At 31.8% G+C, this 13,970-nt stretch overlaps 1 protein-coding gene across 1 annotated transcript; it reads right to left on the bottom strand.

Moving 5' to 3' along the window:
* Positions 1-2,525: 2,525 nt before the first annotated feature.
* Positions 2,526-13,689, bottom strand: LOC119687217 (protein decapentaplegic-like). Its single transcript, XM_038101472.1, has 3 exons — positions 13,558-13,689; positions 13,038-13,413; positions 2,526-3,400 (listed from the first exon to the last, which is right to left on the bottom strand). Exons 1-3 carry the CDS (start codon positions 13,687-13,689, stop codon positions 2,526-2,528), a joined length of 1,383 nt encoding a protein of 460 aa, XP_037957400.1.
* Positions 13,690-13,970: the final 281 nt, after the last annotated feature.

The following is a 13,970-nucleotide window of genomic DNA, read 5'->3' as shown; positions in this document are numbered from 1 at the left end:
ATTTCTTGTAATAAAATTTATAAGTTCAATAATTACTCTTGCTACCTTTTCTTATTTGAAAAGCAAAATCCAAATATTTATATTAAATATTTATTATTTTAAATATTTATATTATTCTTTAAGCATTAAAATACCTCATACATTGCTTATAGTATGTTCTAGTGTATATCTTTGACCGCGTTTAATCGTACCAACAATTACGTTATTTGACTTATTCAAAGTACGTAAAATACTCGAAGGAACATTAGGTTATGTGTCGTTATCACTCTGACAGTAATACTACAATATGTTAGTATAGCCAATTATTAATACTACTTATAGGGGGACCCTATGCATAGCATTTCGAGTTATGATCGAAAGAGTACACGTTTAAAATATTCTTCAGTGTCACAATTTAGTTTTTCTTTAACAAAATACTTTCAAATACATTTAGCAAGCATACTAGTGTTTGTAAAGCTACTACAAATTGAAGAACGCAGTTTAGGTGTAAAGATTTCATGACAGATTATAAGAACTTTAGACTCTGTACAGGCAACACTCAAGTCACCTGCCAATGTTACTTTTTTCTGTTGTTCCAGTACTTCGTAAGTTAAGTATTCTGAGTTTTTGGTATGTATAAAACCAAAACATTGGCAGTTCTTAATTTCTTCACCTCGGATGCTAGTCTACCTGCTACATTTGCTTCGCCAACTACAGTAACAACAATATTCCCTTTAAGGATTCTCTGTGCTAATAGACTCCAGGCGACTCCAAACTGAATTATTATGTAGAGTCCAATTAATAGCATATTATTGAGCAAAGAATTGTAGTCTACCTGCTACATTTGCTTCGCCAACTACAGTAACAACAATATTCCCTTTAAGGATTCTCTGTGCTAATAGACTCCAAGCGACTCCAAACTGAATTATTATGTAGAGTCCAATTAATAGCATATTATTGAGCAAAGAATTATTTGAGCTTACTATAGTTAATTAGGTTCTTTAGATATATAAGATCCACCGTAATAGAGAGCATATTCTTAGTTTAAATATGCTGAAATATGTAACTCAACTTAAAACGTAATGTATTCGCAGTGTCTGTATTCTACTAAACTTTAGAATAGCAAACAACTACTTCCAAAAGCTTACTATTTTGCTGCTACTACCAGTGAATCACAAGTTTTTCTTGAGTTTTAGAAGCAGCGTCTCAGATTCTACCTTTTAAACGCATCTTAAATAAGCCTCCTGTTACAAAAATATTACACACTTGACATTTATCACTTACCATGCAGTTGCTTTAAGTCTGCATTAGGTAAGGTCCTTGAAAAGTCCCATCTAGCGAAAGTATTAATGTTGATACTTTTTTTGAACAAGTTTAGTAGCTGGCACTACTAATTTATAATTAAAAGAAAGATTGCTACTTTATGGTGGACTAGTATTTAACGGGAAGGTGTCAGTTCATGAATTTGCAATGGAGGTATATGAAATAAAGCAATACTTAAAGTTGTTCAAGAAATAATTCAAATTAATTACTGGTTATTTATTGTTTTTACTCAGATATTCTGTGCAGATACTTTATTAAATATCTTCATCTGTATTTACCTATCAACATCAAACATACAAGGCACAGTAACAATAAAAAGCCGCTAAGGATATACATTTGATTGTACGGGTACTCAGTGCATATATCGAATGAAATGTAAAAACTCATCCTTTGGTCGATTCAGTTTTCGTTGAATTCTGCTACTAGTTATCTGGGCACTTTTGTGCGAATGTCCTTGCTTAACACCATACTAAAATAATGTGCAAGTCCGGCTCAATGTACTTTAAGTCGCAATAATTCTTACATTATTCAATGTAAGAGTTTTGAAGTCAAAAACATGTGCGCCAGTCAACTTTTGTGGCAAAAAATCGACATTAAAGATTCAAAAAGGTCCTTATGCACTTTGCGGTCCTGTACAAAAATAAAATAACTCGACAACTTCACTTTGATAATCAAAAATATTATTAATTTCTTTTATAAATAATAAATTACTAAAATATAATACATAATAAATAAATATTTGTTATTTACATACGATTCTTTAAATTTATTTATTTAAGTAGATATTGTTAGTCTTACGTTTGATAAATAGAATATTTACATTGCGTTTGATTAAGTTAAATTTGCTTGCGTTTTTAACACTTACGACTCAGGTAAATAAAAAAATATATATATATTTACTTGCACTAATTAACAACATTTTAAAAAGGATATTAAAAAGGAAAACAATAAATTTGGTATACTATCAATTCTCTCTTTGCTCAAGTATGATTCGGCACAGTTCCAATATTGCATCCCTACAATGAGTGCCTTTAGTACATTTTTGCACTCAACCCATTAGCCATGTGCTATTCAATGTTGAGTGACTTGAACTGTAAACGTGATCCAAGCCAACTTTTGCACTCACTGAGATTACAGTCTGACAGTCACTGGAGTGACATTGTGAACCATTTGCTCGGAATGCTTTCTTGTGTCCAGTATTTGAGTTTTACTTGATTTTATGCCTATCGACAACCACAGCCAATCACTGTCATGTCCTGATAGTTTTTCAGAACCACAGTATTTTGATCGTTGAGGTACAGTATGGATATACTGTCCAGTTGCGTGGGCACACAACATGGTTCAGGCGTTTCAGCTGGATCTATGTAATGTACTAAGTTCTGCAAAACCGCATGATTTGTTGCATTCAGATGATCAGCCATTGGAAATGGACATTTTCCATGGCAAAAAAAAGCATCGTAACCTGGAGGAGCAACAATCCAATCACTCCAGCCAACATCAGCAAAGTCAACGTACAACGAATGTCGACTGCAAATACTGTCGCCTTTGTTGCGTTGCCGTCGACGGTTGTGTCCTGCACGTTTGGTACGCTTACTTGGCTCAAGTAAGTTACGTGGCTTATGAGTTTCGTCATCAGTGTAAGCAAAGAGCACGGGCTGTTTATGTTTCCAACTATCACGCGATTCATCCGCATTGCGACGTAATCTAATATGATGAACTGGTGCAGGTTTAAAAGTGCGCATTACTCGAATTTCCACCAACAGGCCATAGTTCTGCTTTGGATGTTTCAGCCAACGATCGACGGCTGGTTGTACGTCCAAACTGATAGCGTCGGTGCAGTTGGCATGTACACTCTTGTTATCCAAGAGTAAATAGCTTGATTCCCGTTTATTGCGCACACCGACTTCGGTTATGTCATAGACTAATATCTGATAGCGTTTACGTAGCGCTTGATTTGGACGATGTGAAGTTCTCACAACTTTGTCGCGCGTTAATTGTAACTCGGCAGCCGTAAGCTTTTCTGCTTTTGGTATGGTAGTCACATCAAATCTCAGACGGAATCGATGATAATGCGGGAATTTTTCATCTAATTTGCTTTCTGAAAAGAAAGGAAAATAAAGAAAATAGACTTTTTAGTAGTTTTCTTTTATTTATTAATTTGTTAGGCTATAATAATTGAAAATAAATAGTTTACAAAAAAAACGTAATTACAATATTAATTTATTAAAATTAGTACATGTCAAAAATGGTTAAAACATAGCTTTGCTGTCATGGTGATAATTCTAATAAGAGAAAAAAAGAAGATAATTCTTCTAAAAGACAATTCTTAAGATGAAAGCGGTATCAAAAAGGTTAGCCCATCGCTAACTTGACCATTTCGTGAACAAGAAGCGCTATAAGAAACACAATGCTCTAGCAAAAAATAAAGTAAAAAGCAGTCTGAAAAAGAAGACCATCATCTTCACCATCATCATCTTTTCAGCAGATCATGTTTGCGGTGAATTGATAAGATTGAGAGATTATTTACTGCACTTAATGAACGGAAATATAGCAACGGATTGTCAAAGCCACTTAAGAATGTTAGTAATATTATATAAACAAGATATTATAAATTATAAAATAATATATTGTAAAATAAGTAAATATTTTATACTATATAATAATTTATAATATAAGTAAATATATTTTATATTTTATTTATTTTATTTTTATATATATTTTATATATAGTAAATATTTTATATTATATTTATTTTATAAACTATCCTACCTCAATTGCATTTGCATAAAGCATACAAAATACCACGTATATAATGTATTGAATGCTATAACATGCACAGTATTTAAATTTCATAAAGTTAAGAGTATGGTTAGCATAGAGTGCGGTAAGCAACAAGGATATTAAAATTTCAGAAAAAAGTATTTAATCGCAATATCATTATCTGAAGTATAGAGGAAAATAGAAGAAAAAAAATTGATTTCAATCCATCAGTTTAGTTTTAGGAAAAAACACTCAACAATTGACCAACTGCATAGATTTGTTAGCACCATAGAAAACGCGATGGAAGAGAAAAAAGAATGTTCTGCCGTATTCCTCGATGTGTCACAAACTTTCGACAAGGTATGGTATGCAGGTTTGCTTCAAAAATTGAAAATCATGCTACCTACAAAGTACTATGAAGTGCTTTCATCATACCTTGATGACCGATATTTTAACGTCAAATACGAAAACTCTTTTTCGCCTTTAAAAAAGATAGCCGCTTTAGTACCACAAGGAAGTATTCTGGGGCCACTATTATATCTCGTATATACACATGATCTTCCATCAGCAGATCAGTACGTAACCGCTACTTTTGCCGATGATACTGCAATATTGGCAATAGACAGCACTATTGAAACCCCAATGGCCAAACTACAGGAGGCCGTCAATCACATTGATTCATGAGCCAAGAAATGGAGAATTAAGTTAAATAAAAACAAATCAGTGCACGTAGTATTTTTTTTAAAGAAGACTTCCTAAAAACCAATAGACATTGACACCGCTGTAGTCCCATACGCGGATGAAGCCAAATACCTTGGTATGACACTCGACACCAAATTGCGCTTAAAGGCTCTTGTCAAGAAAAAACGCAATAAACTTGATCTAAAGCTAACCAAATTATACAACCTCATTGGCAGACGTTCAAAACTATCTTTGCACAACAAGCTCCTCTTATATAAACATACCCTAAAGCCAATCTGAACTTACGGCTTACAGTTCTGGGGGTGCGCCAGCAAAAAGCATATTGCTACTATTCAACGCCTGCAAAACAAGGTACTCCGAAACATTGTAAATGCACCATTTTACGTAAGAAATAGTGATCCACATTCTTGATCTTCGTATGCCAACAATATCTGAAGAGTCGAAATAATGTGCAATGGCATACAAACAGCGCCTGCAATGTCACGTTAACGTAGCAGCATCTAGTCTTCTCCAGGCGAATCCTCTTCGAAGACGGTTAAAGCGGAAAACTGTAGCCGAACTTATGGAAATAAATTAGCACATACTTTATTTTTCATGTATGCTTCTTTGAGCCTACATCTTAAATAATTAATGCTTTTTTCTCTTAATTATGTAACTCCAACTAAATTGCTTGCTAGTATCACCTTAATATTATACTAGTTGCAATATCATAACGCTTCTGTACAATTTTTTAGGATTCGTTAATAAAACAAAAAAAAAAAAGAAATAATCTGAAGTGTTATCTATGCTTCCAGTTTTAAACAACTCAGCACTTGAGATTTTCAAAGATATAATAATTTCCATTGTTTGGTATATACAATAGCATTAAGTGCATGCGCTTAACACTTGACTTACAGCAATTGCCATGAAGAATCCTGATTGTACTCATACATATGCTAAAAGTGTACAATATTAAAAACAAAACCCTTAAATTGTGTTCAAGGTCATTCGGCTAAATAAAAAGGTGCCTTTATCCTTACAAGTGTCTACACATGTTAACTGCACAACCGATTGTTTTCTGGTCATATGAAAATAAGTTGAAAATATTATTTAAAAAATAGTTCATTTTCTAATATAATTATTGGGTAGTGTACATAATTTGCATATTAGTTTAAAAGTCTGGAAATTGCTTTATAAATTGGTTAACGGAATATGTACTAGAAGTTAAGTTAAAAAATTAATATAAATAAGTAAAAATTTAACAAAAATAATAAGAATGGTTAAAGTAGTTAAGTGCGGTTTTTATTTTTGTGAAATTTTACTAGACCTTAAAACGTAGCCCTGCTTTATAAGCTTAGGTAGACAATTGATCTCACAGAATATTCTAGCAGAAACTCGAAATAAAACTTTTAATCCACACCGATCTTCGTAAATGAAAATACAGACAAAAAGTCACAAGAACAGTCTCGGTATGAATCTCCTTATCTTATTGACTACGGTAATTAAAAATTGATAACCTAAGAACAGAACTTCCATTCAGAAAATATTGAAAAAATAGAACTTCCTTTCAATGTATAGTCCCGATTGTGCTACAGAACTGACAAAGTGTTAAATCCAATAATTCATCAGACTACTCAAACCTGAGGAAATTGTATGGCTTGACAAAAATCTCATTCAAAGAAAGTAGCGTGACATCTGTTACAGCTTTCATGAAAAGTACCATTATTTTGACTTTGAATTCATGGTACAAGTCAAAAAATGTCTCGTAATCAACTTCAACAAAAACTGTTTAGCTATTTTAGTGTACCTTGAAATGCCAGATCGACAGGAAAGGATAACTGACCGGGTTTTTGTCAAATGTTTAGTTTACAAGTATGCAATAGTTGAGACTACCATAATTGTAAAGTCCAATTTATAAATGTCCACAATATTCAAATGAGACTTACGATCATTTTTAAAATATATTTTGTGATCCTTCCCAATATAGTTTTTAGTATTGTTAGCATTTAAAATTAATAAAATAGACATTATAACATATATGTACATTAAGACTGAAAAGTTTTCGGAAATTCTCATTTAAAATTCGCGCGCTGTATATTTTTCGATATTTTAAGTTTATGTAGTTTGGCAGCACTGTCCTTAATTACTATGCCAAAAATGAGCTCGATCTGTCAGACAGTTCGTTTACGGCAGCTGTTGAAACCAGTTCACCTCAGTAGTGCGTTGCGAAATGTCTTCGACGGTCGTACGACCGTCCTGGAAGGCTTTGTACCACTCATAAACTTGAGTTTTCGATAAAACTGATTCCCCATAAGCCTTTTGTAGCATTCGCAACGATTCTGCACACGAAATTTCGTTCGAAACACAAAATTTGATGCAAACTCTTTGTTCAATATTTTTTTCCATTGTTTTTTTCGCAACGCCCTACTGAGGTGAACTGGTTTCAACAGCTGCCGTAAACGAACTGTCTGACAGATCGCGCTCATTTTTGGCATAGTAATTAAGGTAATTGCTGCCAAACTACATAAACTTAAAATATCGAAAAATATACAGCGCGCGAATTTTAAATGAGAATTTCCGAAAACTTTTCGGTCTTAATGTATGTAAGACACCAGAGTATTTTGTCACCCATTTGAATTGTGAAAAAACGGTGAAAGAAAATGAAAAAAAGGGACTATTCTAAAGAAGTTCTATTGTAATAAGTTCTCTGTGACAAAAAAAACGAAATGGAAGACAATTAATTTTATTAAAATGTTAAAACTTTCCTGTTTCATATTTTCCAATAAAGATATATTCAAATTTTTATATAGTCGCCTCTAAGATAAGAAAGGTCACGTATCTAGAGAGATTGTTTTGTAAAGCCTACTACTAGCATTTGTTTCATACAAAAAATTAACATTAAACTTTTTTAAATAGACTGTTATGCCAATTTTTCGAGAGAAATGTATATTGATACTAGGCCTAACTCAAAAAATTAATAAAAATTCATTCTCAAGATCTCGTTAAGGGCAGTTACAATAATTATCTTAAGAATAAAATTTCTGAAGATGTGCTGATAAATTGCATTAAAAATTACTTGATACAAAATGCGAACCCTCTTTCGTCATACAAGGACAAGTCAATAAAACATGGGAAAAATATTCTAAAATATTAAGTAAAAACCACAACATCTATAAACTTGTTAAACATTTTATATAAACAAATAATTATAATTTGATTAACACAAGAATAAAAAAGAATATATTAATATATAGACATACATACACACACACATATATATATATATATATATATATATATTAATATATATATATATTAGGGTGGCCGTTACTTACGAATGTGTTCAAATTCTAGATGCCACCCCCTAAATTTATTCGAATACTCAAAAAACTACTAAATGTGAAGTTTTAGACTAATCGGATAATGTTTAGAGGTCCGATTACCAAAAATGCCATTTTTTTACTTTTTTCAAATTTCTTCGCTCCCATCTCGCGTATTTTTCACCTTTGACTATTTGTACCAAATTAATATTATTCTTTAACATATTAGCTTTCAAATAAGGTAAAAATCAATCAATTTCGTCCACAATTAACTAAATTATTACTAAAATAAGAAATCATACTCGACGTTTATTGAAGCTTTCAAGAGCAGCATAAATATGGGAGTAAATACGAGTACGTATGAGCGAAAGCACAGTTTCTTGGACACAAAATGGTACAATATAATATTTGAAGACAATCAAATACTTCCTCACTATATATAATTGTCCACACTTGATTTGAATAATATGCACAAAATAGATTAATAAATATAATAAAAGGAAAGGAGTCCTTAAGTAATTTATTTATAAAAAATATTAAATTTATTTATTATTTGACAAAACTGTTTTAGTATACTTTGTAAAAGTCTTTCTATAATCTGTTATTACTTGCAATAAATATTGTTTATCTTGCTCATTTTTACCAAGGACTCTATTAAATTCTTCGAAAAGTTTTACTCCTCGCTCTGCCGTATCATTAACAGGTCTTATACTGTGAACAATTTTTAACGCGTGTACATAATCTGTATGTTGGTTCCATTTTTCTGGTTCTAGGTTCAAGAAATCTGTAGATATATTGAATCGCTTAAAAAAGTTAATGGTATTGGCTGTCACAAAATCCTCTAGTGATTTCGATAAAAAATCGGTTACTTTCTCCGTCTTCAAAACAATTCGTTTTTCTCCGTCTTTTTTAATATCGTCCACATTGTCGTGGCTTTCATTGTTATCATCACTATCTACTTAAACATTCATTGATATAATTTTTTTTAACTTATCTGCCATTCTTTTTTTAATTTTAATTGGAATGTTGTCATGAAAAAATGATAGACCAATGCATTTATCGGATAAATACAATAAATGGTTACACATCTTCTTAATAGCAGCCTCAGATATTGTCTTATCAATACATCTATAATTTTACATTTCTTTTATAAAACAAAAATCTTGGTAAGCTGCTTCTGATGCTATAACACATTTGAACCAATATTTTACGTAAACATGTATCATGAACAAACAGATATCTTTGAGCTTTTGCTCTTCGAAAGATAACAATGAGAACTCATTTCGAAATAAATATATCTTCAAACAGTAAAGGGCTTTGCACATCCAACGAGCATGGTGCATTGGTCCAGTGTCACGGAATATTGGTGATGAACTTTCTCCCAAAGAGATGATAACTAGTTCCAATAGTTCTTTATAGTCATCTCTGCAAATTGATTTTTGTGGTTCTTTGTAACAAAAAGTTTTATTTCATCCTTAACACCTAAGAGAATTTCTTTTGTTTACTTAAGGACTCCTTTCCTTTTATTATATTTATTAATCTATTTTGTGCATATTATTCAAATCAAGTGTGGACAATTATTATATATAGTGAGGAAGTATTTGATTATATTGTACCATTTTGTGTCCAAGAAACTGTGCTTTCGCTCATACGTACTCGTATTTACTCCCATATTTATGCTGCTCTTGAAAGCTTCAATAAACGTCGAGTTTGATTTCTTATTTTAGTAATAATCTAGTTAATTGTGGTCGAAATTGATTGATTTTTACCTTATTTGAAAGCTAATATGTTAAAGAATAATATCAATTTGGTACAAATAGTCAAAGGTGAAAAATACGCGAGATGGGAGCGAAGAAATTTGAAAAAAGTAAAAAAATGGCATTTTTCCGAAGTTTAAGGTCGATGAGCGACCTCTAAACATTATCCGATTAGTCTAAAACTTCACATTTAGTAGTTTTTTGAGTATTCGAATAAATTTAGGGGGTGGCATCTAGAATTCGAACACATTTTTTTGCCCCCATACATATTACGGCCACCCTAATATATATATATATACATGACATGCTACCAGTTTTTGTTAGGATTTATTATGATTATACGGTTAAAGATGTTCTATTGAAAAACTTTTATAAAAGATTAAGTCAATAAGAAACATTCACGGCTTACCACAACCAAAGGAAAAGAACTATTGAAAGCAGCGAACTGTATGCACTGTGACTTTTTATCTAGTGAAACGCCAACATATTGGCACACTGAATCGCCCAAGATTTCTGATTTTATTGATTTTTTTATTACACTTGAAATTGTACTTGAAATTGTCAATGAAATTGAACTCGAAACCCTTAAAATCACGCAGGCAAGACAGCGTGCAGCATGGAGTTGCACCCCATCCATTCAACTACTAATGTACAATCCGAGTCTTTGGAAAGTAGCCGATGTTATGCTTCTCAAAGCCAGCGCCTTAGGTCTCATCGTATAGACCAATTTCACTTCTATCTGTATTATCAAAACTGCTCGAAAAAATTATTGCTAAATGTCTTAACACACTTATTGAGGCAGAAAAGCCCATCAATTCGGATTTAAAAATAAACATTCTACAATCGATCAAATTCACCGAATTACCAATGTAATTGAACAAGCGTTGGAAGGAAATAAGTTTGCTCTGCTGTTTTTCTCGATGCATTTCTCCAAAGCATTTGACAAAATATGACACAATGGTCTTCTGTCAAAACTACGAAGTACGCCCCTAAACAATATTGCGATCTTCTGGAATTCAATTTGATTGACAGATTCTTCCGAATCAAACAAAATGACATAACATCTGAGCTGAAAACAATCAAAGCAGGGGTGCCGCAAGGTAATATTCTTGGCCCAACTCTCTATTTTATATTCACAGCCGATCTCCCTTCAGTGCTAGGTGTTTGTACTGCTATCTTTGCAGATGACACAGCTCTTCTGAATATTGATTCAGATGTTGATGCTTCAACTAACACACTTCAAGCTAGATTTCTGAAGTCAGTAAATGGTGTAAGAAATGGCGAATTAAACCTAATATTACTAAATCTGTTCACATTAACTTCACAACTTGGAAAATTCAAAATAAGCCTATTTTTCTGAATGGTTGTGCAATCCCATACAAAAATATAAAATGAGAAGAGCTTTTAATTAAATGGAAGAAACTGTATTGGCTTATGGGAAAAAAATCCAAACTCTCACTAGAAAACAAACTTATATTACATAAACTGGTCGTTAGACCCGTTTGGAGTTATACAGAGTTGGGGCCTCACAAACAAACTAACCGTATGGTTATTCAACGTTTCCAAAATAAGGTAATGAGGTGTGTTGTTAAAACGTCTTGGTATGTACGTAACTCGTATCTTCACCGCGACCTCGACATTGAATATGTAGCGGACGTCATTACTAAGTTCGTAAATTCTCATGCCTGTAGACTTAGGCGTCACGCAAATGCAGAGGCATATGTGTCTCTCTTATCCTATGCAATCAGATCAAAGAATAAATCGAACTCTACCCAACGATCTTGTTGGTATTTAGCTTAAGAACTTTACTTTAAATTTAATTTTATATTTGATAAACGAAAATTGCTTGTTAGTTTGTGTTGAAGTTAAAATCTCTCACAATGTTAATAACACTACACATATATAAATATTTTTGTCAAGCTTTAATAAGCTTTTATATACTGTTATATAATTAATTAAATAAATAACGACAGTTATTAGGTATAATAAACTTAAAAAAAATACAACGCGTATTTATTTCAAAGGTGTGTTCTACATTTAAATATCCAATAGTTTGTAAACTAGTTGCAGTATTATACTGACAATAAAAAAAAATAAGAAAAATTAATAATAAGTTTAAGAGTATCGATAATGACAATTCAGTCTTCAATGTCATTCCTATAGTATTTTTTCAAATTATTATTATATTTTGCGTGGTAATAATTTTGTGACAATAAATTAAACTAAATAAAATAAAATTCTAAGAAGATGAAGACATAGAGACTACCATAAACGACTGCTCGAATCTTTAATGTCATTTCAATATTCATTTCAATTCTTTAAAAATAAATTTATATTCTGTTCAGTAATAATATTGTGACATTGGTGCAGATCTAATTGAGATAATATTCAAAAAAGACAGAGGCATAAAGACAACGAGTAACGGCTTACTGAATCTTCACGACAATTTCTGTGTTCATTCAAGTTTCTCAATAAATTAATCATTTTTTGTGTAGTAAAATTTTCTAATGCTAGTTTATATCTTATTCGGATAGATATAGAAAGTTTCACTAAGATAGAAAAACACAGGAACACAAGGCATGACAGAATCTGTCTTACGGATTTTTAATTTCTACCGATTGAGAATGACAAATAAAGTTTTTAAATTAGATATTTCCCATAACTTTTCATGTGATAATTTTAAAAGCAATACATTCAATAAGGAGTTCACACAATGAATAGAAAAGCGAAATAGGGACAACTTACTTTTAATAATCATGTTATTATAAGTAAAATTGTTTTTTTAACTTGTTATATGTAAAAACCACTTAAACCAATTTCTCACAGTTAAGTTTGAAGGCGTGATAATCTTCAAAATAGTAAATTATATAAAATCGAATCACGTTATTTTATATAAAATCACGTTATATCCTTATATGAAGAGCTTGGAAAGTCATCATCTATTCAAGCTTAATCAAACAGACCACTTCAAACCATGTTATAGAAATCATATTAAAGTATTGGAACTTCACTGGAAATAGATTAAGTGTTTCGATGAGTCTTGTGTATATTTAATCTATTTAAAATGAAATAGAGTAAGTATAAGATATTAGTTTTATTAGTACCGATGTCTGAAATTAAAATTTATCTTGATGTTATCATTATTTATATTCAATACAATCAAAATATAAACCATATTCTCTTAAACCTTCCACGTATTATTTTAAATATAACTTACCCTGATGTGTAAAACTTCGTACAGTATTCGCTGATTGTGTAAGTAGACCGCGTTTTGGAATATTAATTGAATTTATTTCCTGTCCCATTATTTGTTCGTACAATTCTTTCATGGCATCTGGTATTACAATTTTGGACCGATCTATTGTTGGCGGTCTTTTCATATTGAATAGTGATAATAAACTACTTTCAATTTCGACTAGAATTTTTAGATCTGGTTTAATTTTCTCACCGAGCACTTTTCTATTACTATATGTATTATCGTCGAGGTGTTCTGAATCTACTGCCGTATCCGTTGTTACTTCATTTGTAAGCCGGCGATTTGTTATCTGTTCACTTTCACTACTAATGTCAAAGTCTATAGCGCTGTCACTGATCTTATTTTTATAATAATATTTATTATTGTTGTTAATTATATAATTACCAGTATTTTTCAAAGTATAGCTGAACTTATTTTTATTATTTTGTTCTAAAAAAGTTTTTGTTGTTATTGGTTTCATTTCCGTTCTGCGCGCGCGCACTGCGATTATATCCGTTTTCAAACTTTTCACATACGACGATGTTAAGCGCGTATTTCGCAAGGTGCTAGCAACTTGCTGTTGTGTTGAAAAAGTTGCCAGCACAGCGACGAACAGCATCAGCCATGCGGGCATATTCACTTGCAATACTTAAATGAATCGAAACGAAAACACTAACGAATTCTTAACGCACACTTCAAGAGCGATGCCGACACCAATCAGCGCAGTTGGCAAAAGAGCGACAGAGACGGAGGCTGTGAGTACTTTGCTTGAAAGTTACTCCTTGAGTTTTGCACAAAATATTTTTCGTAGTGGTCAGCCCTAAGCGTGTGAATGTGTATACGTTGAAAAACTCGTAAATATTTTTGGACGGCAAAAATGTTTTGAGTGAGTTTCGTTTGAAAGGCATTTATTCA

Source organism: Teleopsis dalmanni, chromosome X (assembly GCF_002237135.1).
Source record: "Teleopsis dalmanni isolate 2A chromosome X, ASM223713v2, whole genome shotgun sequence".
Classification (NCBI taxonomy): domain Eukaryota; kingdom Metazoa; phylum Arthropoda; class Insecta; order Diptera; family Diopsidae; genus Teleopsis; species Teleopsis dalmanni.
Note: the sequence above shows the minus strand (reverse complement) of the source record. Positions and strands in the feature narration are given on the sequence as shown.